Raw genomic sequence first — 27,142 nt, forward strand, 5'->3', positions numbered from 1 at the left:
CCCTTCCCTTGGTGCTTTCTTGCCCTCTCCCAGGTACCCAGATTGACGAAGGCGTTCGCTCAGCGAGCAAGCGCATCGTCGCACCCCCAGGAGGCCGCTCCAACATAACCTCCCTGAGTTAAATATCCCTGCGAGAAGGAAGTAAAAACCCTGTTCAAGCAAAGGAAGAAAAATGGTACATTGGTGTTTAAAAAGGAAAAGCAAATAAACCTGTTCTGAAGAATCAATAAGCCTCAAGCCTTATGTTTCACAAATGCTACTTGCTACCTAGCTTTAAAGATATTGCTTCATTTTGTTATATGCATAGCCTTAAAAGTCTGTTGTTGTGGGTTTGGTTGTGTTTTTACTCTTCCTTTTTGTATGCATGCCGCTCAGACAGGTCGCTCGGGTCAGTGTGGTGTTGGTGTTGAACGCATGTAGGGTGCGGGAACAACCTGGCTGGTGTGGGACGGGGAGGGCAGGTTCACGGAGCTGGTGGGGCAGGTGGGTCTGTGTCGTGCTCATGTCCTTCGTCTCCACCCAACGCTTGTTGGTGTTTCACTACGAGGCCCACGGGGGAGCCCAGATCACCCCTAACAGCTGTCACAGTGCCTCATGTAAGGAGTTTTACTACTTTGTATACTTTATTAAAAAAAAATCGTTGTTCCTTCAAACAACTGGTGTTGCTGGTTGGCTCTTTTCTTGCGCAGGCTGCTGGGCAGGGGTGCTGCAAGGCAGGGGCTCCCGGAGGGGCTTTGGGGTGTTGGGGCTGAGGAGCCGCAGAGGCAGGCTGGCAGGTTCACGCTCCCTGCTGCAGGTGTCGGCTATCGGAGCACAAGGAAAGGTATCGGCAGAACAGCACGCTGCAAGTGTTCGCGAAAGGTGGTTCGGTTTGCCTGTCCAGTCTCTGGCCGCCGCGGGCTGTTGAGCTGTGGTTGTCACCCGTGTGGTGACAGAGACCAGCTTCCACACAGCCCTGCCAGGACACGCTGCTCGGGCTGTCCCCGTGGGCTGGCGTGGAGGCTGCTTTCTGTGGGTCCGTGGGCACCGGTGAGTTACGCGCTCCCCTTCTGTAACACGGTGTTTGTCAAACCGAGGGTCACGCACAGCCTTCGAAAGCTTGCAAGGCATTTAAAATAACCAACTTGATTGGTTTTTAAGTATTACAAAAATTAAGTGTCAATTTAGGCTGTGCTAAATAAATACACTTATTTTTATTCCTTAAGTGTTTGACCTTGAAATATTTATTTTGAGGTGCCTGCAGCTCAGGCAGGGTGAGTCGCCCATGCAGCAGTCCTGGAGCGGCCGTGCCAGGAGCGCTGTGCCGGGGCAGCGAAGGCTGCTCTTGCTTACAAGTTTTGTGAAGCTCTGCTATCAAGTAATTAAAAGAGCTTTCCCTGTTGCCTTGTAGTGATTAAGCTGAGACTGTGCCTCTGTTTACAGAGGAAAAAGAGCGATGAGAGAGGGTTGTACAGGTCTGGAGAATTCGTAAAGATGCAATGTTCTTACCATCGTACTTGAGTACAGCGGTATTGATGCAGCAATAGATTTTCCCAGCGAGGAGCGGGGTTATTGCCCTTGTCTGGTGCTCCAGATAAACAGGTTTATGGGGTGACGCTGGCCAGCCAAGCCAACGGTAGGTGTAGCATCCTTTGTCATGGTCACATTCCTGCCACCAAGAAAAGCGAAGCAACAGGATTGGAGTCCAGCTGACCGTGGCAAATTGCAGAGGTAGCACCTGCGGCCGCTGCCCCCGCCCAGGGTGGGAGGCAGAGGGAGCGGGTGCCCCGGCACCCGCCCGGGGCCGTCGGCAGCGGAGGACGAGGCCGGAGCCCCGCGCGGTGACGGTGGGTGAGCTCCAGCAGAGGCTGTGCTGCTCTCAGAGGTGGTTGTTCTCGTCGTCCTCCTGGTACACACCTCTGCTTTTGGCCAGGGTTGTGGTCTCCTGGGTGTCGGTGTGGAGGTGTCTTGCCCTTGGGGAGAAAGGGAGCCTGTGAGGGGGAGCCCAGGTCCCTGCCAGGAGCTGCCACTCGCCCGCAGGGGCTGCCTGGAGCCCCTGCACAAACAGGGCAATTAGTGCAGTTGGTGGCTGTGGCCTCCAGCTCAGGAACAGCAATGCCGGGTGGGTCCTCAGCAGATGATGGCTGAACCAGCCCCCCGGACCTGCTCTCCTCGGCTACCCAGCTCTGAGCTCCTCACCCCCCCCCAGACCCCAGCGCTCAAAGTGCAGAGACGGTCAGAGTCCAGAGCCTCTGCTGCTGCCCCCGTGTCTACTCACTTCTCTCTGTTGAAGACAATGAAGTCCCTCTGGAGCATCTCCAGGTGCTTTTGAAGATGGCAGGCCTTTCACATGCAAATAGAAAAACAGAGAGATGGGGAATACATTCGCAGTTGACAAAGACAGACATTACAAGGACAGTTTCAAAGAGATACAGAGATATCTGCAGGGACAGAGCATCTTCAGCACTGCAGCGGGGAGGGCGGCGTTGAGGCTCTCGTAGGGAACTGCTGTGTATAGGTCCTGCCCTCCCCAAAGGGAGACGTGAAAGAGTCTTGGTCACAAGGGAAAAAGCAGTCTGGTTGAGCAGTCTGCTGTGGCCTTGCTAGGGGGCAATCAGGTTCTTTGGAAAGTGAGAGAATTCCCCGACAGCACGCTCGTACCTGCGTGACCTCACCTGGGAGGAATTGCCTTTGCTGGCGTCCTTCTCCTTCTTGGCCAAGCGCTTCTTTTTCTTGTGGAGAGGTTTGGATTCTAGGATCATTTCCTCCAGTTCGAAGGCTGGGTCACAGTTCAGTCTGCCTTTCTGGAGGGAGAGAGGGCGGAGAGTCTCACAAACTGGGCTGCATCTGGGAGCTGAATTGTGTGGAAAATAAAGCTAATTCCAAATGCACCCATAGCCAGAACACCTGCTGTACTTCTTACGTATTTCACCAGGGCCCTCAGCCGGGGGCCATTGTCAAGGTGTGGCAATCGCTCCTTTTGCGCTCACTGCTTCTCTCCCTCGGGCTGTGAGTCTGAGGCCAGGAGGACGGTGCCTCTGCTGGAGGAGCACAGCAGCCTGCAAAACTGGCTTTAAAGCACTGTGTGTGCACCCAGCACAGAGAAAACCAGCGACGGAGGGGGAAAACACACACAAGTAACAAATATGCACAGCGGAGGCCTTCTGTTTGGCTGCAAAACAGTCGGAGTAACACTGCACACAACAGTTCTTGGGTTATCTTCCAAAAGGGTTATGTTACTTCTGTGCTGCTTTAATCCAATTAAAAAAGGATCCGAAACACTAATCTACTGTTACGTGTTATTTTACTACGAGCCGCGGCTTGCTAGGGGGAGCCACTACAGGAAGAAGCAGCTGTCATGGCGGGGCAGGCGATGCCCAGGCTGCGGACGAGCCTGCGCCTGCTCCTTGGCTTTTGCGGAGCGGCTCGGAGAGGCGGTTTGGGGCCGGGAACATCGTAAACAAGGCAGGTCCGGTTTGGGACACCTGCACGTGTCATCACCTCCCATTACTCGTTATTACACCCACAGGAGAGTGAAAGCGTTGCCCTTGCCTCTCTTTTCCCTGTCTCGCCACAGCGATGCTCTTGTGGAAGTTCGTAAGAAGCCAGGGTGCCAGGCCCAGGGGAGGCTGCAGCGGGAACCTTCTCAACGCCAACTGCCTTACCATGGGAACGAATCCTGGCGTTATCCTTTTCTGGAGAACAGCATCCCAGTTCACATCTGACAGATACGGAAAGTCCCGGACATCTTTCAGCTGAGAGAAACGCTTCTCGGGGTTCGGCTCGAGCAACTGCAGCGTTAAACGAGAGGCGGGACAGCGAGGCGCTGCGGTGCGGGACCGGAGACCGGGCAGACCCAGCGCCCCGGTGCCAGGGCTGGCGCGGGTGCGGGTGCGGAAGGACCGCCAGACCGCGCCGTGCCCCAGGCCGCACCGCTGTGTCCTCAGGGAAAACTTGCCTTGAACGTTAATAACTACAAACCTCCACAGGCGATGCCTGAGCCAGGGCAGAACCACGGCTGGCCTCATAGCTAATACATGTGCCTGTTAAACCAGGTGCCAAGGGGCACCCGCAAATGTAAATAATGGCGACATTGCACTATTTGCTCACAAGGGAGCCTGTATGGCTTGCGGCATGTTGTGGTCCAGGGAGAACCTTCCAACATCACCACACAGACAACATCTGCAGTAAATATCCCTATATTACCACTGGAAGTAACGAAATACTAGATCCATTCAATTTCAAGCAAATGGAGATATTCCTCAATTTTATTCTCGGAAAATATGCCATGATTCTGTCTCAGCAAATAATTGATATCTCATTTTCTTTAAAAAGTTTGAGAGTATTTCATTAGGGAGGACAAAATATTCCTACACACTATTTGGAACAAAAATAGATGAAAGCTACTTTATTGCCTACACTTATTTTAAAACTAGAAAACAGCGCCGCGGCTGGCTATCCCATCATCTGGCTACCCCACTGCTTGGCTACCCCACCACTCGGTTATCCCACCGCTCGGCTACCCCACCGCTTGGCTACCCCATCGCCTGGCTATCCCATTGCCTGGTTATCCCACCGCTTGGCTATCCCATTGCTTGGTTATCCCACCGCTTGGCTATCCCATCGCCTGGTTATCCCACCGCCTGGCTACCCCACGGCTGTGCCTACCACACCTGACGTTCACCATACGGCGCCATCGGAAGGTCACTGGCAGCAGCTCTGGACGCCATCTGCAGTGAATCCCCTCCGCACCGGACCAAGCCGCAGGTGCATCTCACCTTTTTGATCAGCGACACCATGTCGCTGGACCAAGCCGCCGGGTACATCACTGTAGCCGTCTTGAAGACGTGAGCGATTTCATTTGCGGAAGTGTTGGAGCGAATATGATACGGCCTCTGTGAAAAAAGCCACAGGGAAAGCATTTTTATTTGTCTGTTTTTTTCAGATTGCTTGGGAAATCTTTCTAGAGGACAGAAGCTCCAAAACAATCTCTCTGCACTCCTCAAGCCTCCTGCTGAAAGTCCCTCCCAGTGTGACCACGGCTCAGTTGAAATGAACAAAACCCTCGTGTCAGCGTGAACAAGGACACACCTTGATGTTCAAACAGCAGCACAGACAGAAGGCAAACCCTGGGCCACCAGCCAGCTTGAGTTTGCTCGGCCGGCCTGGGAACCCAACCCGGAACGACCGCAGCCGGGTCCCCCACCGCCCGCCCGGCTCCCGACCTCCCGCACCTGCCCGCCCTCGGAGCACAATTTACAGCGGCCCAGTGTTTCCATTTGGAAATCTGTGATTCCCAGATTCTTACGGCGTTTCTGGGGTTGAGGGTGTTAAAAATACATTTAAGAAATGGCATCTGTAAACTGTGAGATCAAATCAGGTGCATTGTGCTTAGCACGTACTGACACTAGGTGGACCTCAAGGTCTCCCCTCACTTCCCCATCGGTGCCACCATCGTGTTTGACTCCTAACGGCGTTTCTACTCCCGTCTTTAGAAATGGTGCCATCAAGTCAAAAGCCATTGAAACGACCACTCCTGCAACTCGTTTGACATTACCAGTGGAAAACTCAAATATGATACTAATAAGTTTACAGGGAGCACATGGCTTTAGTTGCCCAGCAGGTCAGACAACCATGACCCCTTCATGTATCTTAACTCGATCACTCACAATTTGCAATACTCAAATTCATTCAAAAATCTGTTATTTAAAATTGATTCACAGAAATATTTTTTTAGATAGTTCTGCAAAACCTTATGATAGAGTTTCGTAAAATCTTGTTTTGCATACTCGTACTAAAAGAACTTTCCCAGCCTCACAAGATTCACAAGGTTTAAACAACCTTAGCTTAGAAGAAGGTAATTTAAATGATTTAGTCCCATTATTTTTACTCAGCACTTCCAAACCTCTAATCTAACCATCTGTCTACAAGGTTCCCCCAGCCTTACCTGAGTTAGCAACAGAACACGGATGGGACGGGCAGGGCATAATTTACACATCGTGGTTCACTTCTGCTCAAACTGCCCGGTCTTATTTTCTTATTACAACAGCAACAAGAACGTGTTATTACTTTTTTTCAGGTTCTTTCTTTCCTCGCAGGACGGGAGCTCCAAGCAGGCGATGCTGCAGCCCGCGCTGCGGGGCTGTCCCTCGCTGGGGTTTGCTCTGCCCGCTCAGCTCGCGCCCCGGGGCTGTCGCCCAGTGCTGCTCCGTGTCCCCGCGGTTTCCCTTGGAGCTCCCGCTGCGATCACAAGAACCCCGAAGATGTGGTTTCTGCCTCCTGTGCCGCAATAACCCTTGAACCTTGAGTTCAGCTTGGCCGCTCCATCCCCATTATAAAGCATTAACCCTCCCAACAGAGCGTTCACGGAAAGGGACGGATGGGAGTGTGCACCGTACCCGGGTCCTGAGCAGCTCGTAGGCAGTGATCCCCAGCGACCACCAGTCCACGGCGAAGGAGTAACCTGTGGGTTTTGTGGAGCTGAACATTTCAGGGGCTGCAAAACGCAGAAAAAGGAAAGTTTGCCTCGCTGTAACCTCGGTGGGAACGAGCCGCACAGAAAGGCTGATCCGTGCCAGGGAGCATCCCTGCTGCTCCGCCCGGGGTGCCAGCTAGCGCAGCACCACCACCACGCCTTTGGTCCTTCACCGGAACACCGCTGGGACGGGAACGGGCACATCGGGGAACCCTGACCCTGCCCGCGAACCACGCCGGCAATTAACACAGCAGGGAACGTTTTCTAGCATGCTAAAAACCCAAACAAGCAGTTCAGTTCCTCTGGGCCTTATTCTCCCCGCTGGTGAAATGGGACTGTCAGTAATTTCTGCTTCAGTGGACTGCTCCAAAACTTAATTGGTTAACGTGTGTAAATGATGGGTTGGCCTTGAGAAACAGGTGTGCTATCACCTAGCAACTGGAACATTTAACGTGCAATAAACACGATCCAATTCCTGTGGATTACAGAATGCTTTACATAATTCCTACAATCACTAGGAGAGTCACCAGACCAAATTAATTCCCTGCGCTGTACAAAGCACTGAAGCTCCCGCAGCTCCTGCGCTGCTCCCCTCCCGCGGCACCCGGCAGCCCCACCGGCCTTCCCCACGCCCCCCTGCCCACGGAGGACAAACTCCCTCTGCTGACACGGGACCTGCCCCTGATCCCACAGCAAATGTGCTTTGGAATAAGGACGAAGCCTAATTCACAGAATGCAAGTGGAAGCTGGCCCGAGCACCTCCTCGCCCCCAGGGAGCCCCTCTGCCCTCAGACAAATCTTCACCCGCGAGAGCTGTTCCCGTCCCACTCAGATCTCTCTGTTCTTATTTGAAGTGCTTCAGTCTGGCAAAGCCTAAATGCAGCCTCGCACGGTGGGTGAAGCCTCTACAGAAGCACTAATACGCTGCGTAAACCTGGACAGAGCGCCCACTGCACCCTTGGCACGTGAAACCTCATTTTAACTGAACGGAGTCCGAGAGCCACAGCTTTTTATGAGGAGGCTACCTGCTAATAGCAAGTGGGTGGAGGCACAGACTGAAATACTCTCTTGACCAATACATGTCCCTTTCGGGATTAAGGAGAATAATACTGCAGAGTTCTTGTGTGAGCTGGGAAGCAAGAATTGCTATAAAAACCGGAACAGGGAGCAACGCTTTCTGTTTGTGCATGCGTTCCTTTCCAAAAGGCTGCACCAGCGATGGGGGGTGAAAGCCCATCTGCACCGGACGGAGCTGCCCGGGCGGTTGCCCTGGACGGACCCCACCGTGGGACAGCTGTAGGGAGGCTGCGTTGTTCCGGTCTGAGAGACAGTGCTACTGTACACCAAAGCGTATATTTTGTGTGAGAGGGGTTATTTTAGCTGTATAGAAATGCTTCTTAGTATTTTTGTTTCACTTAGGAAAGCTGAATTTATGGCTACAAAGACTTTGCTATGTAATGTTTGCACGAGAGTTCTTTAAGCATCAGATATTTCTCTGGTCCGTTACCTCCACGCTCCAGCCCCAATTGCTCGCAGGTATGGCAATGTCATTTTGCTTTAAGCTAACTGTGCTTGCATGAGCAGCACCCGGCGGCCTCCTGCTGTCTGAAAGGCCAGCAGCTGCGGGCACGGCTTGTGAGCAAACGTCGGTCGGTTTCTGCAGTCCCCTCACCAGGCTGTTCCTCGTTTCACACAATCACGCGCGTTTTGTCACTCACCGGGAAGAAAGTGCTCAAACTCCCATCAAAAAGGACTTCGCAAGCATCCCACCACAGCTCTCAAATCAAACCCGTAAAACAGCAATTCAAGAACACGTAGTTGTCTCCGGTTCTTACCCATATACGGCTTCGTGCCAGCAATTGTGGTGACTTGTACTTCTTTGGTCAGCATCGTGGCAATATTGAAATCGGTGATGTGCACGTGCCCTGAAAAACAGAGGTTAATGTGTAACTTGATTTGCTTTAATTTCACACTAGAAACAGATTTGAATCAGAAACTTAAATGATCTATGGAAAGGAGTCTCCAGGAAGAAAATATTCTGATGGGAGAATTGATAGAAAACATTGCTGCTTATGGATGTGTCTTGGTAGATCCTCACTCACCCTTTGGGGAACAAAAACATGGGGTTCTCCAAGAAGTCATTTAACAATGATTGTTTTGAGTCTTCCTAGATTTGGAGGGAAGGAGAACTGAACTTTTCTCCCAGGAAAGACCCCAGCAGCACTGGTCCTCAATCCCAGCTCGGTCGATCCTCCCATCCGAGGCGGGCAGTCCTCTTCCCGGCCTCCCGCAGCCTCTGCGAGGCCCTGGACCCGCTCATCCCCGGCAGAGCTGGGCTCCTTATCAAAAGCATCAGATGTTTCGTACGTTGTGTTTTGCAGACTCATCACTCTCCTCTGCAAGAACTGAGCGGGGCTGAACTGCTCTTGTTTCCTCTAAGCACAGAGATCAAATCAACGCGGCTTTTCTGCCGATGGAGATACTGTGACAATACTCCCTTGGTCATCAGCTTCAACAGCGAGAACACGCGCACTTTGCAGCGCCCGCCGGGTGCTCTCTGCTCTCTGCACACACACTGCACAGCACCCATCGGGTGCTCTCTGCTCTCTGCACACACGCTGTACAGCACCCACCGGGTGCTCTCTGCTCTCTGCACACACGCTGTACAGCACCCATCGGGTGCTCTCTGCTCTCTGCACACACACTGCACAGCACCCATCGGGTGCTCTCTGCTCTCTGCACACACGCTGTACAGCACCCACCGGGTGCTCTCTGCACACACGCTGTACAGCGCCTGTCGGGTGCTCTCTGCTCTCTGCACACACGCTGTACAGCACCCACCGGGTGCTCTCTGCACACACGCTGTACAGCGCCTGTCGGGTGCTCTCTGCTCTCTGCACACACGCTGTACAACACCCACCGGGTGCTCTCTGCACACACGCTGTACAGCACCCATCGGGTGCTCTCTGCACACACGCTGTACAGCGCCTGTCGGGTGCTCTCTGCTCTCTGCACACACGCTGTACAACACCCACCGGGTGCTCTCTGCACACACGCTGTACAGCACCCATCGGGTGCTCTCTGCACACACGCTGTACAGCGCCTGTCGGGTGCTCTCTGCTCTCTGCACACACGCTGTACAACACCCACCGGGTGCTCTCTGCACACACGCTGTACAGCACCCATCGGGTGCTCTCTGCACACACGCTGTACAGCGCCTGTCGGGTGCTCTCTGCTCTCTGCACACACGCTGTACAGCGCCCGCCGGGTGCTCTCTGCCCTCTGCCCACTGCACAGTGGCGCCAAGTCGCTGGGGAGGGCTCGACTGGAAGGAGTGACACACAACTGTCTTGTCCTCTATGTCCTTGCACTGTTTTTTCTTTCATCTCTAGCTCTTATTCCACTTCCTAGGGAGCTGTTTCCATAAATGTGAATCATAAAGACTTATTAAGAATTTGATACTCCAAGCACAAATGTGCCTTTCTTTGTATGCGTCTTTTAAATGATTCACTTCAAATAAATCACAAGTTTTATAAACTAGCCCCCTTGGGAAGTCACCAAACCAAGTCAGTGAGGCTGAGGAAGGCGGCTGCGGGTGGCACAGCAGGCTGCAGAGCGATGGCGGCGTCACAGACCGGGGGGACGGGCGAGCGGGGCGGCAGGCGCTGGTGACCGGGAGGGAGGGGCTGGGTGTTGCTGCGGAGCTCGAGGGTCACCCTGCAGGGCTGGTGTTTTCCTGGTGCTCAGCATCCCTGACCGCAGCCCTTTCCAGCCAGAGCCGCCTCAGGACCCATCATCCTGCCCAGAGCCCATCCTGGCTGCCTGGAACTGGTGCTTCCAGATCAAGCCTTTGGTTCTGCATTATGGCAAAGAATGTTCTTATTACATTTAGCATCTGCTACCACATAATTCCTTCACCTTTCTGGAGCATCTTTTATGCAAAAAATATGAGGCTTCAGCAGATTCAACTAAGGTAACACTTTGAAGACTGTGAGAGCAGAGACATCAGGAGCTGGGGGTGCGGCGGCTCTTGGACAGACCATGCTGCGCCTTTCTTACCTGAGATTAGAGAGACAAAGGGCACGCGTGCAGTGCCTGCACTGGCACGAACTCACCCACCTCGGGTGGCCCTGGAGAGCCTTTCGGTAGCAGTACAAGAAACAATAAGAGCAAAGCCATTTCAGGGCTCTTGCAAAAAACCTCTCAGCTCTAATAGAGATGAAACAGGGCTTTCCTTCAATTTTATTAGACAAATGACCTGGCCAAAACCTGCTGATTAATTAGTCACAATTCCTGGAAACTGCCATCTGTTCTATTATTTTACCCCCAGGTGAGCTGTGCTGTCATCGAGCCAAACCAACAGACTTAACGTTAAAGGAGGAAACGACTTGTGCTTGGGATGACTGCTGAAGGCGGTCATCTGCTAAGGGTTGTTTCATTGCGGGACCTGGTCCAAGTCTCTGGTCTTGAACAACTGCTTTATTTATTGCACAGACAGACATTTGCCTGATATTCCGCTTTACTTATGGCTCTCTTTAATTTCTTAGCTGAAATGGATATGGTAATATAGAATGTCACTGCCCAGGGTGACGGAGGCAAACACATGAGGCGTGTGTCACGTTGGTGGCAGTCACAGCAGGACAACTCATCTCAAGGTGTGTCAGACACCTGCAGGAGGCTCCTGCACAAAGATCAGATGATGTGCACAAGGGTTCCTGCAGCCCCGGTGATTAAGACCAGCAAAAGAGTGCTGCAGTTCACGACAGACACAGGCACCTCTCGGTGTGTGAATCTGAGAGGGTGGAAAGGTCTCACAGCTGGGAAGGACAATGGGCCAAAGAGAGAGCTGGGTGGCGAGAAAAGTCTGAAAAATGAAGGACTGAAGTCTGATTGCTGAAGGTCTCTAAGTGCTTCACACTCTCAGGGGACTCAACCAAGAACATTATAAAAAATTGATATTAGCAAATAGCATCTATCTTGTGATTGCAGTTGTGAAAGCCTGGTGAAGGGAGAGAAGAGGGAATGGGGAGCTCAGCTCCATTCCATGGGGAGAGACTGAGAAACAAGCACAATCTCCTAAGCTAAATATAGATAATCACGCTACGATAACAGCCGCTCTGGGGAAGGACCGAACGGTGTGTGCACAAAGCTTTCTGCACGCATGAGAGGACACACCTTTGCTGCCATGGGTGAAGGGAGAAATATAAGTAGTCAGAGTCAGAAGGACACTGAAGTCAAGGGTACATCCACAGAAAATGACTCTGAAACCCCTGGAACAGACAGTTAAAACATCACAGCGAGCAGATAACAGTCTCAAAAATGAACCCAAATTGCAGTGTCATTATAGAAGTTCCTGCTGAGCTGAATGCGACTGCAGAGACAAACAGATCTCTTTTCCCCTGTTTCTCCGCTCTTTGGGGGGCGCTGACCTACATTTCCACGGCTCTAGTGCTCCCAGCTCCCTCTCGGGTGGCTGCGTCAGCCGTCCTGCGGGGCACAGAGGCCAGCGGAAGGTGGTGACAGGTCACCAAGTGTCTGCTGGTGAGGATGGACAGCAGCAGCCCCACATGGCTCACGGCTGTGGTGGTGCCGGGGCCAGACCAGCAGATCCCAGGGCATCGGTAGGCGCTGGTGGGACAGGGAGGGAGGACGGGTCTGTGCACGAGGCAGCAGCGCCGGGACGGGTCTGTGCACCGGTCTGTGCACGGGGCAGCAGCGCCGGGACGGGTCTGTGCACCGGTCTGTGCACGAGGCAGCAGCGCCGGGACGGGTCTGTGCACCGGTCTGTGCACGAGGCAGCAGCGCCGGGACGGGTCTGTGCACCGGTCTGTGCACGAGGCAGCAGCGCCGGGATGGGTCTGTGCACCGGTCTGTGCACGGGGCAGCAGCGCCGGGACGGGTCTGTGCACCGGTCTGTGCACGAGGCAGCAGCGCCGGGACGGGTCTGTGCACCGGTCTGTGCACGAGGCAGCAGCGCCAGGATGGGTCTGTGCACCGGTCTGTGCACGGGGCAGCAGCGCCGGGACGGGTCTGTGCACCGGTCTGTGCACGAGGCAGCAGCGCCGAGTGGGGCCGGACAGAGGCTGCTGCACTGGGAGGCAGAAGCAGCTCTGCTGACAGCTCCTAAATAAATAATTAGCAGCACTTTGAAATTAGAGGTCATGTGCAAAACAGGTAGAGTCTGGGCTCGGGTGCTGCCAGGCAACTCTGATCACACTGCGATTCCTTGGGAGCTTCAGTATCTCTGTAACAGCCCCTGAAGGGATGATGAGTTCAGCCTTGTCCCTGCACTGACTTTTTCGCTCCGAGTGCCTTGCTGTAGTTGCTAATTAAGATTTCTCAAAACAAACCATTTACATGGATTTTCAAAAAATATGAAATGACAAAGTGCTTTTCTAATGAGTTAAGAGCTAATAGACATCAGACAAGTCTTCACTGTGAGAGCATTTACCAGGACAAAAGATGTGCCTAGAGAATAATGCAAGAATACAGCTAAAGCTTTGCCTCAGGAAAAGACTGAGGAAAAAGTGATAGCAACACCTATAACATAACCAGCCCAGGTCCTAAAACAAGGTCTGCGAGGCACCTGATCACAAGCAGCACAACGTGTGACCCCTGCTGACAGCTTCTGGAGACACTGCCAGGTCAGCCAGGGGAGGCGCTGGTTGAGCACGGAGCGCGGAGGCGCCCCTGCGCCCCACGGTACGCGGCGCCGGCCTCGACCCGCAGGGGAAGTGCAAAGGGACCGTCCTGTTCCACTGAACTGAGCGGGGAAAGCAGCGGCAACCGAGGAGAACGGCAAGCACCCCAGCGTTAACTTGGGTGTCCTGTGTCTGACTCTGCTTTCATGCTTATGCACGACCACGAAGCAACTGGCACTTACCATGCTCGTCCAGTAAAATGTTGTCAGGCTTGATGTCTCTAGGAAAAAAAAGTAGAGAAGGGGAGATACCATTAGCCTAGAAAAGTGACAAGAGACAGGGCTGCGGCCGCTTTAGGGAAGGCCAGGTTCTGGGGGAACACACTTGCAGGGACACGGTGCCCTAGGAGGTGCCGTTGCTGGGGCTCTTCAGCTCTGATGTTCCTGCAGGCTTTGACTTAGGAGAGAACAACTGAAAGGCAAAAGCAGAGCAAGTGGTGCAGGGCCATGGCTGTGAAGGACGCTGCGGTTTGTCCAACAGCACCCAGGCAGCCCACTTGCAACGCTAAAGCTGCTCTTTATCGTTTTCTTCTTTTTACTTCTTAGTCTGTTTCAATACTACATCGAGAGCTGTTCCCCATTTCCTCAGTAAAAACAAAATTAGATTAACACCTTTGTTCTAGAAACAAATAGGCTCCTCACAAGTTTTACTCCTGAACAGAAACAAAAGAACAAAATAATAATACCTATAGCAATGCTGCAGGGAAATGCTTTCTGTTGAAGAGAAACAACGTACACCTGATATGCCACCTGTGTCTGCCTGAGTGACTTTACAAGCCATTACCCGGCTTTAATGAGCTAATTACACCAGTCCTGTTCACCTGTTCACCTGCTCCCATGCTGAGCCAGGCCCGGTACCCAGCGCACAGCCCAGGGATCGGGGCGGCCCCGGGGCGGGCACGCAGGCACCAACCGAGCGTCCTGGTGCGTCCCGCCCGACCGGGGCCCAGGGGAGAAACCAGCTCCTTCAGCCTTTTATCTCTGAAAACGCCATCACTAAGACAGAGTTTGAACTCACCCAGCCACCTGGAGCCAAGAAAACACAATATACCTCATTATTGTGTAGCAGCTCACAGTTCTCTGGCATCTCCTCACCCAGACTACTGCCAGTGGGTTACAATACCAGTCACTGTCCTTGTGCCATCCCCGTCACACAGCGACAGGCACCTTGATTATTTGTATATTTATTTTTTTAATAAACTAGCTATATAATTTCCTAGCCTGAAAAAATCCACAAATATTCCTCACTCTTCTGTATGTTGGTGGGAAATAATTCCAGCCATGGGTCTGTGTTTGCGGCCTCTGCACAGGTTTGTTCAGACAAAACAAGCAATGGCTTGCCTGGCTCCTGGTGTTCCCACCTCCAGATGCCACAGTGTCATTGACTCAGCTGCGTCACTTTATCAATCTAATACTGTCCCACTTGGTTACAGTGTCAACTAAACAACTTGCATTACAGTGTTAATTAAATAACTTGCAAATTTTACAGACTGCCATGCGTGTTTTGTTGTACTTGATTCACTCTAAACACGTATAGCTGAGTCCCACTCCGTTTGTTCACACCAAGCCAACAGTGTCAGGATGGAGCCCTCGCTGCCCAGGACAGACACAGCCCAGGCTGCTGGTTTCATTCATGTTTAATCCATGCTCATCCATTATTTGGTGCTGGCGAGCAGGTGCCAGGCGCAGACGGCCGGCGCAGTGTCCCTGTCCCATACGCTGGGCTCGTGTCCCAGCCCGCGGCAGAGCCCGCGCGGGCCAGCGCACGGAGCGCCCGCCACGGCCAGGCGCAGCGGCCAGAAACCCACACAGGGACCACACAGACCAAGCAGCATGAAAGACGAGACTCCTGAGAAAGCAGGAGCCGTCCCTTGGGCCACAACCACAGCGGAGCAAAACCTCCCTGGTGCCCTGGGGCCCTCCGCTCCTGCGGGGGATGCTCGGCCACGCTGAGCCTCAGCCTTCCTGGTGCTCCGGCACACCAAGCCTCAGCCTTCCTGGTGCTCTGGCACACGGAGCCTCAGCCTTCCTGGTGCTTTGGCACACGGAGCCTCAGCCTTCCTGGTGCTCCAGCACACCAAGCCTCAGCCTTCCTGGTGCTCTGGCACACCGAGCCTCAGCCTTCCTGGTGCTCCGGCACACCAAGCCTCAGCCTTCCTGGTGCTCCGGCACACCAAGCCTCAGCCTTCCTGGTGCTCCGGCACACGGAGCCTCAGCCTTCCTGGTGCTCTGGCACACCAAGCCTCAGCCTTCCTGGTGCTTTGGCACACGGAGCCTCAGCCTTCCTGGTGCTCCGGCACACGGAGCCTCAGCCTTCCTGGTGCTCTGGCACACCAAGCCTCAGCCTTCCTGGTGCTCCGGCACACCGAGCCTCAGCCTTCCTGGTGCTCCGGCACACCGAGCCTCAGCCTTCCTGGTGCTCTGGCACACCGAGCCTCAGCCTTCCTGGTGCTCTGGCACACCGAGCCTCAGCCTTCCTGGTGCTCCGGCACACCGAGCCTCAGCCTTCCTGGTGCTCTGGCACACCGAGCCTCAGCCTTCCTGGTGCTCTGGCACACCGAGCCTCAGCCTTCCTGGTGCTCTGGCACACGGAGCCTCAGCCTTCCTGCTCCCACAGCCCATAAATGGCACCAAACCCTACGGACATGAACAGCCCTGATCGTCAGCAGCCCTTGAATAGCATGTTCCTCCCCTTACCAACAATCACAATCGTTTCCATGTAAAGTTTTGTACCGTGCTTTGTTTTTACACCTCAAAAGAATGCTCTTCTGGAGTGATATTTATAAACGAGATGAGCTTTTCCCCACCTTTATCAACCCTCTGCTAGCCCCCCCTGTCCACACCCCCTGTCAGCAGCTGCTAAGGCAAACCCTTGGACCCCTGAGGCTGCACTGCCCAGGACCAGCAAGAAACAGTCGCACGTCTGTCTGTGCATGTCTGTCCGTCCGGAGCCAAACACCACCTCTCCAACCAGGGAAAAGCTCTGCCTCCTCTGTTATTCTGAATGTCTTCAAATGCGTGGGAAGACCGCAAATGTTTTTTCACTGGCCACGAAAAATCTTGGTGGCAAAAAAGAAACTCTCACCACTCCTAGGAAGTGATTTAAGCTGATACAAAAAAACCCCCTGTGTTTGGTCCCATTGCCTGACTTCCCGTGTGTACAGAGGGGAGCACAAGGGAGCCGCCTTCAGGAGTGACAGCAGAGCAATTCTGAGTGCTGAGGTCTGCCCTCCCTGGAGGAGGATGGATATTAACGAGCTGCAGCCAATTAAACCTACTAGAGACAGCCTCTTGCAGGATCAGCAAACAAGTCAACTGTGCTATATGATAGCTATCCCAGAGGGAGAACAACATGCTCCCTGTTGTACACGAAGTGCTTTTCTCTAGGAAGCCTGCTGTTTTACATAAAAGCAAATGCACGTGGGGGAATATTTTGTTCAGCTCTTAAGCTTCTATTTGCCCTTTCCCAACAAAGAGGAAGGAGTCGCCCGCTGGAGCCCCGAGCACCGGTGCGCCAGGCGCCGCTGACCTGTGGATGATGTGCCTGCTCTGGAGGTAGTCGAGGGCCAGCACCAGCTCGCAGACGAAGAGCTTCACGGTGCCTTCTTGGAACCGCACGTTCTGCTGGAGGTGGTAGCGCAGGTCCCCGCCGAGCAGCAGGTCTACAACCATGAACATATCTTCCGCGTCCTGGAATGAGTACCTGAAATGGCATTAGCATGGTTCAAGGATGAGGATATTAAAAATAGACAAGTTAGAAAGGGATGTATGCTACATCTGGGAATACTCATAATTTCTTTGAACTTTTTCACTTGGTAAATAATAATTTCAAGACCTTCCCATGCTCCATCTCCTGCTGTGAATAAACTCCTACCACCTATATTCTCAAAATAATTGAGATGACAATAATTTAGCTTCAGATCCATAACCAAGTCGGAGCAGCTTGTACGAACAATTAGCAACAGGCCCCTAGAAGAACAGGAACACAATGTTTTCATGCTGAACCTGTTACTGTTGGCCACTTGAAAACCAAAGGCACATCCAAACCCTGCTCGTTTCCTCCCCCCAGCACCGCGAGGGAGACGGGCGGGCTCGGGGTTTATCCTGGGCTGCGAGCGGCGGTGACCGAGGGCACAGACCCTGTGCTTTTACCTTGGGGAGCACCCCAGGCTAATGCTTGGGAGTTCAGCTCACAGCACTCATGTTACAAGAGATTTCAGAAAGGAACACAAAGTTATTCAAAGATTTGTGATCTTTAGCCTCATTTTTTTGTGTTTAGCATCGATAAGTTCCACCTCATTCCAAAAATAAATCCAGTATCTAATAAATGTGATTGCCCGCCCCGCCAGAAGAATCCTATAACTACAGGATATTGGCCGCTGGATCACGTAGCGTATGAGACCACATACCTTGAAATGTTGCTGGTGTCCTAACAGAATTAACCTGTCAGGCTCTAACAGTAACAGAGGCTTATTTAAAACCCCTCTCTCCTGGCACACGGCGGGAAAACACGCTGAGCCAAGTGAAGGGCAGGAGTTAGTGCATCTTCTATCACTCCGCTGGTCAACCCCACTGCCAGTGGTCGAAAAAGAATTATAACCAGAGCACGCAGGTTGCATTTGTCAGGTACTCTTAAAGGAAAGAGACTCTTATGTACACACTTTCCCTACAGATACATGGGTTTCTGCAACAAAATTGGAGTGGTATTATTTTTCTGTCAGTAAATTCAATTATAAGTTGCTTTATCTTTGCCGACTAGCATCAATTCAGTGAAATATCAATAAGGTATTGAGGCAGGCTGTTTAAAGTAGGAAATAAACCACAGCATCAGAAGTGGGGGTGACGAGAAGCAAGCAGCGCCCAGAGGAAGCCCGCGAACAGAGCGCTGCTCGGCGGGGGAGCACGATCACCGGAGCTGCGTTACGGTCCCCAGCGATTCCCGCCGGGGATACCGCGGGGAGCGCACGAATCAACCCTCAAACTGGGCTGGAGGGTAAAGGGGTTAACACTTAATTAATGAGGATGCCCTGAAAGCAGAGCCTGGGTCAAACACGGACCGCGGGACCGGTCCCTGGTGCACACGCACGTTCTGCAGAGCAGCCGGGACGGCGCTGGCTCGGCAGCGGCACCGCACGCGTGCCCAGCACCGTCCTGCGCCGCGGCAGCGCCCGGCTGCCCAGACACCGGCTCGAACTTGACTTGAACGTTGATTTGCAGCAGGACAGCGGGCAGGCCTGGTCCGAAAGACGTCTCTGACTGAGCCAGTACATGCAGGGGCAATATCTTACCATAAATTAACTAAGAAGGGGTGCTCCAGCCCCTGCATAATCTGCAGCTCCTTGAAAACATTTCTTACTTCATTACGCTCCACACACTTCTGTTTATTCATGTATTTCATGGCATACATCTTCTTGGTATCGTTCTTTTGCACGACGCAGACCTAAGTGAGCAAGTCGAGGGATAAGTCAGAGAAGATTTGTCAGCAATTTGGGCTCATACAGCGCGGTCATGCGAGTGTTCTCTGGTGGCTTCAACGTCCACGCTGCCGCGTCCCAGCTCCACGCGCCACCCTGGGCATCGCCAGTGAACCCTCACTCGGCTTTCGGCCAAGGGAGGGAGGCGAGGGGAAGGGATTTATCACAAAGACAGGAGATGGGGAACAAGTCAACAGTTCTACCAATAGCACTTTATCTAATGGCGCTCGCTAATCTCGGTTGTGTCCGTCCCTCCCACGCCGGTTACTGGCTGGGAGAGCCTTTTCCACCACAGAACTACCGGTTAGAAACGGGGGAGCAGCACCTGATCTCCCCCTTCTTGGCAAGTTCCATTCAGCTCACAAAGCACCTTGGGCTTTGTTGGAGGAATACTGGGGTTTGAATTCTAACCTTTCTTATATTCCATCAAATCTAGAAAGAAATGTTGCTTTGGTGAAAGCCTCAGAGTTCCTCAGCCTGCACATGGGGGGAGAAATGGCCCTGCAGAATTCCGTCAGCGTACACAGGCACGGAGTTCCACAACGACAGAGAAATAAAACCAGCCTATGGCTGTAACCTGATGCTTAACAACAAATACTGTGTTTCACGGAGAAATATCCCCTTAAAAAAACTGCCAGGCCTTTCATGTTGATTGTAGCTCCTTATTAAAAATGCATCATGGTGTTCAGTTCACTGGGGAATCTTAGAAAATGCTTATCCAGAAACATAATGCAATTCAGCTCATTTGATTTATCAGTATTTCATTTTAATCTCCTGTAATACAATTTGCAGCTACAGAATGGCTGAGGAATGGGGCTCTGATTCTTTCTTGGTCACCGGGAGCTGAAGCTCAGGTCAAACCCACTGCCAATGGGCGGTTCCTTTCTTTACTCTCACATGAGCCTCTAATCCACCCGTTTCTCGGTCCCACTTTCAGCTGTCCAAACGGTGCTTAGTTCATAAGATACTTACTTTTCCAAAGCTTCCCTTCCCGATAGCTCGCAAAATTTCAAAATGGTCAAAGGTGACTGCAAGAAAGAGCAAACATTCAAATATTAAATGGCTGAGCAACCATTTGATGATATTACATTATCTCTACTTTTTCTCCATAAGAGAAAAGCTGATAAAAACAAGGGATACCCCAGCAACTTTCTGTTGCTTCTGGAAATTTTGGTGCTCTTTAAACCCTGGTGTTTAGCAGGCTCTTTTTCTTTGAGATCAGCTGCACAGGCAAGCTCCCTGGGCCGGCCGTTTTCCGCAGCAGATCAGCAGGGAGCCGTGCAGCAACCCTTGACACTCTGCCCTGCCCGTTATCATGGAAGTCTCCTCTTATTCCTGCTGAAACCCAATGCAAAGACATTTATACCACGTGAAGGCGTAAATGGGCGACTGGGTCACCGCACCCTTGTGGTGCTGTACACAACCGCTGGATAACCGAGCCAGGCGCACACAGCAGCGCTCAGCACCAGCTCCCGGAGCAGCTGTTTCTGCCGCAGCAGCTCCACCGACTGTGCACCGAGACAGGAGGGACGTGAGCACCCCTTCCCTGCACCTCCTGGTCCCCAGCTGGAGAAGGGACTGAGAGGTGACACCTGCACAGCAGAGGAGGTGGTTCTGTAAGTGCTGATCTGAAGGACTCCACATACCAAGTGTTTCTGGTCAGCCAGTATGAAGCTGCCTGTGTTTCATCTCAGGCGATGAACAGATCCAGAGAAACAGCAAATCAAATCACCGCACAGCAAACTCAGATTAACTGTCCTGGGCTCAAACCCTGCTGCTGGTTGCTGGATGAGGCCCCACGGCAGCGATCACCGAGCCAAACGCTCTGAACCTGCCAGCGCCTGCCTGAGACGCTGCAGGATGCCACAATCTAACCAAAGCAAAGTTTATGGTTTCCAGCTATAACACTTGGAGAAAAAATGGCTTTTAGGTAGAGAAGCCCTTTTTCAAACCTGGAATAACACAGAGGTCCAGCCTGAACATGTAAACACTCTCTACCTCCTTGTCTTTTAATACTAATGTTTTCACTAACATTTTAAACACGAGTCTATAACTGAGCTGGTCATAAGAAAGCTAAATTGCACACTTTTTATTCAAGGCTCTCAAACTGGGTGCGATCATGTCTTAACCTCTCTGTTCCAGCTTTCCCACCACCCCTGACTTTCAGAGCCTCCCTTCCCAACAGTACTGGAATTCGTGGTGTCCAAATCAGGAACCAAACACATGCTCTTCATCCCGAATCCACACCTGCAGCTTCGACAAGCCTCATTGCACCGCCCGATGGCATCTCAAACAATGAAGAGGCCAAAGCATTTGCCCTTCAGAGACAAAATTCATGTGATACGCCAGGTCAGACGAATTATGTTTGGGAGATGCCAAGGAAGATAATACAACAGCTATAAAGAACCAACTGAAGCGTAACCATGAAATACCAGTTTGAAAGCAGGGTTGCACTTCTACACCCAGGTTCAAGGAACAATATTTAGATAAAAAATACAGAACGTAATTAGCCATGAAAAACGTTCTCACCAGAGACAAGTTAACCCTGCCAAAGGCCCCAGGCTCCACCGAACAGGTGAGGTCGATGGTTCGGGGCCAGGTCCTCCCGTCCCTGCCACCCATCTCCACGCAGCCCGCACCACGCGCGCTCTGCTGGACTCGTCTTCCTTTGTCATTGTAATGCCCTGCATTTTTGTTCTATTTCCTCTCGCCTTTCCTCCTCTGCTCTGCAGCCTCAGGAAACAAGTGCTACCACAGGATCGGGAATGACAGCACAAGTCCCTCCAGGTCGAGGACGGTTCAGTTTTAATTGAAATTAGAATAAGGACAGGATGGTGACATCTAAGTTGATACAGTCTCTGGTCACAAATTTGGCAAGATAATGGAAAAGTTAATAGGGGACATTTGTATTTCAGATTAATTTCTCTTCCCCCAGTATATTAAAATATGACTAATTTGAGGAAAAAAAAATGTGCTACCACTTTTTAATGTTGGACATAGCCATGAAAGCACAACTGCACCAGTGTGGACACTGTATCTGGGTGACCCCTGAGCCTGCAGAAACCCAACAGGCCAGCAATGAACCACTCGAGACCTCTTTCCTCAAGGAGCCGAGTGAGGCAGACTGGGATTTGGCCGGCGTCCCCCCCGTTCCCCTTACCTCCCCAGTCATCAGGATTGCATCCTCCCTGACTGGAGTTCTTATTGTTGGGACAGCAGTTCACGGATCATCTAGGTTCTTATATATTTTACTTTTGTTTCCATGCACTTGTTTTTACCTACATATGTGTTTTGTTATTGTATGCAGGTGAAAGCCCATACTGGCAGTTAACAAGCTGACTCATGCAACAGGAAATATATTTATGGAATAATCTTTTAATGACTGTCTCTATAATCTTGGCAGCACAGTGACACCGGCCCAGCGCTGCTCTCGGCGTTGTGTTCTCCTTTCCAGCCAACCAAGCCTGAGCGCTGGTCTCCCGGTGCCAGCTGGGCCGGCCCCAGGAGCCTCCAGCTCTGCTGCCGAGCGGGTCCGCTCGAGCGGCCGTCCCGCCAGCCCCAAGCAGGGGTGGGAACACGCGCCGCCCGGGCCACCCCCCCACCACACTCCACACCAGCCCCCCGTGCCCCCAGAACAAACCTCTCCTGCCTCCAGAACAGCAACGTTTCTTCTCTGCCTTCGAACCCCTGGCAGCGTCCCAGGGACACCTCAAACCCAAACCCCTGCCAGCAGTGACTGTCCCAGCACCCGGCCGCAGCGAGGAGGCAACGAGCCCTCCTGGCAGCGAGCGCGGCTCTGCGGGACCCCACGGCGCGCGGCTGCTGCCGACCAGGACGCACCTCTGCCCACCAAGACCCGGGGCGTCTGCAGCCCCAGCACGGGAGCTGTGGTGACCCCGAGTCAGCCTGTGCACGTGGACTCTGCGGTCTCAGACAATACAGGGAGGGCTTTTACCGTCTTCATTTCCATCGAGGGGTGGTGACTGGCTGGAGGTGTTTGCTCCCATGGCGTGTTCAGCCCAGGCTCAGCTCTCTCTGCTTCTCTCCAGTAAGCCGGTGCCTCCAGGGCGCTGTCACCCGCGGTCACTCCCAGCAGAGCCAGGCAATGTTCTGCTGCTGCATCCTGGAGAGGGTAGGAGGGAAAAATTCATCATCATTCAGCATTAAGAAGCATTTTGCAGCTTGCAGATTTCTCACTGGAGATTCACTGCTCTGGAGACAAAACTGAGTGTCAGGGAAAAAGTGCATTATAATGGAATTTAGCAGAGAAAGCCAGTAACATCATAACCTTGTACCTGCTGCCCACTGAGGGACACACAGAAATAGACCAACACACCAAAAGATCTGAGGATCTGGCTCATGTTTGCTGTATCATCCAACAGATTACATTTCATAGCTTCCATGATCTTATGACCAATTTAGAGATGATAAAGTATAGCTAATTGTAGTGAGGTCAATATCCAAAATAAAAGGACATAGTGACTTGGCCAGATAAAACCAGACAGGCAGTTTTGACTACTAAGGTCACATAGGAGTGTAAAAGCTTTATGAGAAGAAATTAAGTGTCAACAATTTGATTTAGACTGTTACAGAATTCTTTCATTTGGAACAAAATCGTCCCTTTTTTTTAAATGAAAAGATTTAATGGCAAATCAAGGTGTAGTTACCATTCGGTTTCTTTAAAAGTTTGTTTGGATCTGAACTGTGAACAAGAAAGGAAAACCTTCTGATGTACGGTTCATTGCCGGCTGCACCGGCTGCTGTTCCTCTCACCCTACAGGAGGTCAGGTCTGTCCACCAGCCCCCCCGGGGCTCCCCCAGCACCAAGCCCATCAGAGCCCGCACACAAGGTACCGTCTCTCCAAAGTGTTTTACAGCCTCCACCTCAAGCCGCCAACGCTGCTGCTGCGGTTCCTACAGATCTCACCATGCCCAGCAAGGAGCAGGCGAGTTTGCGTTTCCCAAAAGGCAAAAAACCCCAGTGCAAACTATTAAACTAAAATCTCAATTTCTCATATCAGAGAATTGAAACAAGATCCAACAATAAAACAAATGAAGCAGCAAATGTTTGCGATCCCTATCTGTGCCTCTGAAGGGAACAGATTGAGCCTTCAGTCTGAAACAAAGCCACAACAGCACCTTTTTTCAAGCCCTAAAACTTACACTTCCGAGGAAAAATGCACCTTCAGATGTAAAGGCCATAAATCAGGCTGGGTGACTACAGAGCCTCCTCTGTAGGACCACTGACTCAGAGCGGTTCACAGATCATTTCTTTCCTCATCTCTTCGTTGATTAAGTACCACTTAGAGGCAGAGGTGCTGCTGTTGTGTTGAACAGCTGAAGCTGGGCAGTAATGCAGCAGTACGTGACGTTATCCGATCATTTCTGTCCCGGAGAAACTAAAGCCCATTTTGAATTCTTCCATAGCCACCGCTAAGTTCAGGGCGGACAGGAGCGGGTGTCGCGGGTGTCACCTCGAGCTCTGTCCCCGCTGGAGCCCTCGCTCCGGCAGCGCCGTGCGAACCCGCCCGGACCGCGCACCCGCGGCAGCTGCCGCTGCGGACCCCAGCCCTGCGAGCGGCCGGTACCGCCGGCAACGCCCAGCCCGGGGTGGTGCAGACCCCGCTCCGGGAGCACAGCCGAAGCAGCACCTACCTCGGGAGGGGCGGGAGCGCGGCCGAGCAGCCCCCGACCCGGGCGACGACAACCTGCGGGGCGGCCGGAAGAGCCCGGGGCCGGAGGAGCCGCCGCAGCCAGAGGGTCCTGGAGGGGCCGGAGGAGCCGCCGGGCGCCCCGTGGGTCCCGCCCCGGGCGGATTTTCCCCTCGCGGCGCGGGCGAAGGCGAAGCCGCACGCGTGGGGACCCGCGCGGTGGGTGTCGCGCCGTGTCCCGTCCCGCGGGCGGCGCCTCCCGCCCGCAGGAGCCTCAGCCGCGCTGCGGTGACACCTGCGGCCGGCGGAGGGACAGCCTGCTCGGGTCTGCCGGCACAGCGGAAAACCCGCCGCTCCGCGATGCGCTCCCGAGCTGTGCCTTTGCTGCTGGGCAGCCCGGGGTCTGTTCCTTAGCGCAAGGGCCCCACAGGTCTGAATTGCCTTTGCTAAGGGAAGGGTCGGGCTCGGCAGCCCCAGCCCCGCTGCCCAGGTGCAGCCTGTGTCACAGCAAGAGTTAACTCTTCAGGAGGGGCCAGTCCCTCCGGGTGCTGGGCACTGCCTGCAGCCCAGCCCCGCTCGCATTCCTAACGCTAATCACTGCAACCCCCCAGCTCACACCTGCAGTAAAAAGGTCCCTCTGAGCACAGCCCAAGGGATTTTGCTCTTTGTAAGGTCGAGTCCCAGCGGACGTGCCACCTCCTCTGTCTGAGCGCATTCCGACTGGAAAGCATCCTGTCAAAAAGCAAACACCACGTTTCCATCCCGTTGTCCGTATCTTTGGGCACGGACTCTCCCTCTCTCGGGAGTGCTTGGAGCAGGCTCAGACCCCCAGGGCTCCTGGGGAGAGCAGTCCTTGCTCCAGGACAGCTGGAAGTCAGAGGAATTAGCCCATTTCATTCTCTTTTACTCTTTTACAATTCTAACTATTCAGCTAGCCTTTTGTTTCAAGTACCAAACTAATTTGTAACAATGGCTTACGAAAATAGAGACATTTAGCCATACTTACAGTATGTATTTCCCAGAACCCTTGAGCTCTAAAAGAAGTGAAATTATATTCAGCAGCCATATCTCAGCTGTTAGTCTCTGGTGAAATTTATGTTATGTGTCTCGTGTGCCAGATGTTAATATCCACTGCTGGCACCTCTCGTGGTTAAAGTGGGCTCGCTTTCACGTAAAAGCCCGAAGCTTCTACTGAATTAGAGGTATTTTGTACGCTTTGCAGGTGAGTGCTTGTTCAAAAGTACAGGCATCGATATACACGTTTAATCGAGTTTGAAACAAGGCCCGCAGTTCTGTCCTTGGCCACAGCGGGTCACTGCGGACCCGCACTGTCCCGCACTGTCCCCGTGCCGCGCCGGGCAGGGAGCCCCGCTCGGGGTCACCGGGGGCCGGCGGCTCCCGCCTCCCCGTCCCCGCAGCCCCTGCGGCCCCCGCAGCCCCCGCAGCCTCTGCCGCCCGACCCCGCTGCCGGCGGCCCGGGGGCGGCACGGAGCACCCAGGGCTCCCCCCCAGCAGCTCTGTCCCCCCACGAGCAGGGAGCGAGGTTTTTCTGGATGGGCAAACCTGTCCCTGGCTTTAGCTACCCCGTCCGACCCATATAGAAGCAAGGACTCATTTATTCCAGCTGAGGATCAAACTACTGTCTATTAATAAACAAACTGCCATCCTCCCCCAGGGGTCAAGCAAGAACATTCCTTGATATTCCCCTGATGGGCCCTTAAAAGTCATGAGAGAGGAGATTTGCTTAAGAAAACTCACGAGAGGAGACTCCTCCAAGGACACAGCTTCGAGTGTGACAGTGCACAAAAGGGTTGTTGTCTTCAGCAGATGACGTGAAACAGTGCCAGTATCACACGTTGGCTCAAACAAAAGGCTTTGGAAAGCTCTAGGCAGAGATGCATAACCTAAACAATGAAAAGCCCTTTTAGGGTTTGGAGAGCTTTCTCAGTTTATATTTGACAGATATAATTGCTACCTTTATCCTCAAGAATCAAAATGGTCCATGCCTGGCAGGAATAACGCCCCAGTTCCTCCCATGGGCAAGAGGACCTGGGTATGGGTATTTCCTGCCTGTTCTGGGTCCCAGTTTAACCAGAAAATAAGAAAACGTTAAACATTTTGGGAGATGGGGAAGTTTATGTGGCAGAAGTTTTGTGGCTGGCATCATGGTACCCAGGACGTCAGCTGCATCCCTCGGGACTGCTCCTGTCTCTAGCCCTGGCTCAGGAATACGTCACCCAGCCTCCACTCTTGTACCAGGACTGTGTTGCAAGGTGCTCTCTTACCTCACCGGTGTGCCAGCAGAACCCAGACCCACAGCAGGGGGACGCCCACACCACCTGCTGCTGCCGCCAAAAGTGGAACCATCTGGCTTCTGCTCGCTCTGCACAGCTCGCTCACGGCTCTTCTAAGCCCCGCAGATGGTTCCCTTGGGCCTTTGGAGAGGCAGCACAAGAGAAGAAAGGAGGCGCTCCAGCATTTCCCTGCCGTGGAGGTAACTGAACCAGCCCCTGCAGAACGCGGCGCAGGGCTGGGGACGCTGGTTGGTGTTCCGCATACGTCCAATCTTCAAACGTTTCCTTCCAGTTGAGAAAGCTGCACTTCCAAACTGAGCAACGTGCGGCGGGGCCTTCCCCGCGGGAGTGCGGGGCCATTCGCGTGCTGCTCAGCTCTTCTCAGCCGCCTTCACAAAGCAAAACGACTTGTCCTTGGTTTGTTTGTTTGTTTTTGTTAGTTGGTTCATTTGGGTTTTTTTTGTTTTGGTTTGGTTTTTTTGTGTTTGTTTTGTGTTTTGTTTTTTTCAGGTTTTTTTTTGAATGATCACCTTGCACTGCAGTTTGACCATTTTCCTTTAGTTAGAGCT

General features: G+C 52.9%; 2 protein-coding genes across 3 annotated transcripts in view; one reads left to right on the plus strand and one right to left on the minus strand.

Moving 5' to 3' along the window:
* Positions 1-656, plus strand: part of DPYSL3 (dihydropyrimidinase like 3) — a 31,945-nt gene extending 31,289 nt beyond the window's left edge. For both annotated transcript variants that reach the window (XM_065848919.2, XM_065848921.2), the window contains exon 14: positions 34-656. In XM_065848919.2, coding sequence (XP_065704991.1) covers positions 34-122 — 89 coding nt within the window. In that variant the 3' untranslated portion in view covers positions 123-656. The remainder of the gene's footprint in view (positions 1-33) is intronic.
* On the minus strand, positions 646-27,051 carry STK32A (serine/threonine kinase 32A). The gene is made up of 13 exons (XM_071814586.1): positions 26,038-27,051; positions 22,584-22,751; positions 19,601-19,656; positions 18,443-18,594; positions 16,684-16,857; positions 13,338-13,375; positions 8,290-8,379; positions 6,378-6,475; positions 4,758-4,874; positions 3,645-3,770; positions 2,655-2,783; positions 2,258-2,322; positions 646-1,952 (listed from the first exon to the last, which is right to left on the minus strand). Exons 2-13 carry the CDS (start codon positions 22,633-22,635, stop codon positions 1,859-1,861), a joined length of 1,191 nt encoding a protein of 396 aa, XP_071670687.1. The 5' UTR covers positions 22,636-22,751; positions 26,038-27,051; the 3' UTR covers positions 646-1,858.
* Between the last annotated feature and the right edge of the window lie 91 nt (positions 27,052-27,142).

Source organism: Patagioenas fasciata, chromosome 14 (assembly GCF_037038585.1).
Source record: "Patagioenas fasciata isolate bPatFas1 chromosome 14, bPatFas1.hap1, whole genome shotgun sequence".
Classification (NCBI taxonomy): Eukaryota; Metazoa; Chordata; class Aves; order Columbiformes; family Columbidae; genus Patagioenas; species Patagioenas fasciata.

Excerpts from the sequence above, each read along its gene's own strand:
- STK32A (XM_071814586.1), bottom strand. The coding sequence starts at position 22,635 with ATGGGAGCAAACACCTCCAGCCAGTCACCACCCCTCGATGGAAATGAA. Across the intron at positions 4,875-6,377 it reads ACGAGCTGCTCAGGACCCGG|AGGCCGTATCATATTCGCTC; the intron begins GTACGGTGCACA and ends CTTTTTTCACAG. Across the intron at positions 2,784-3,644 it reads CGCCAGGATTCGTTCCCATG|AAAGGCAGACTGAACTGTGA; the intron begins GTAAGGCAGTTG and ends CTCTCCCTCCAG.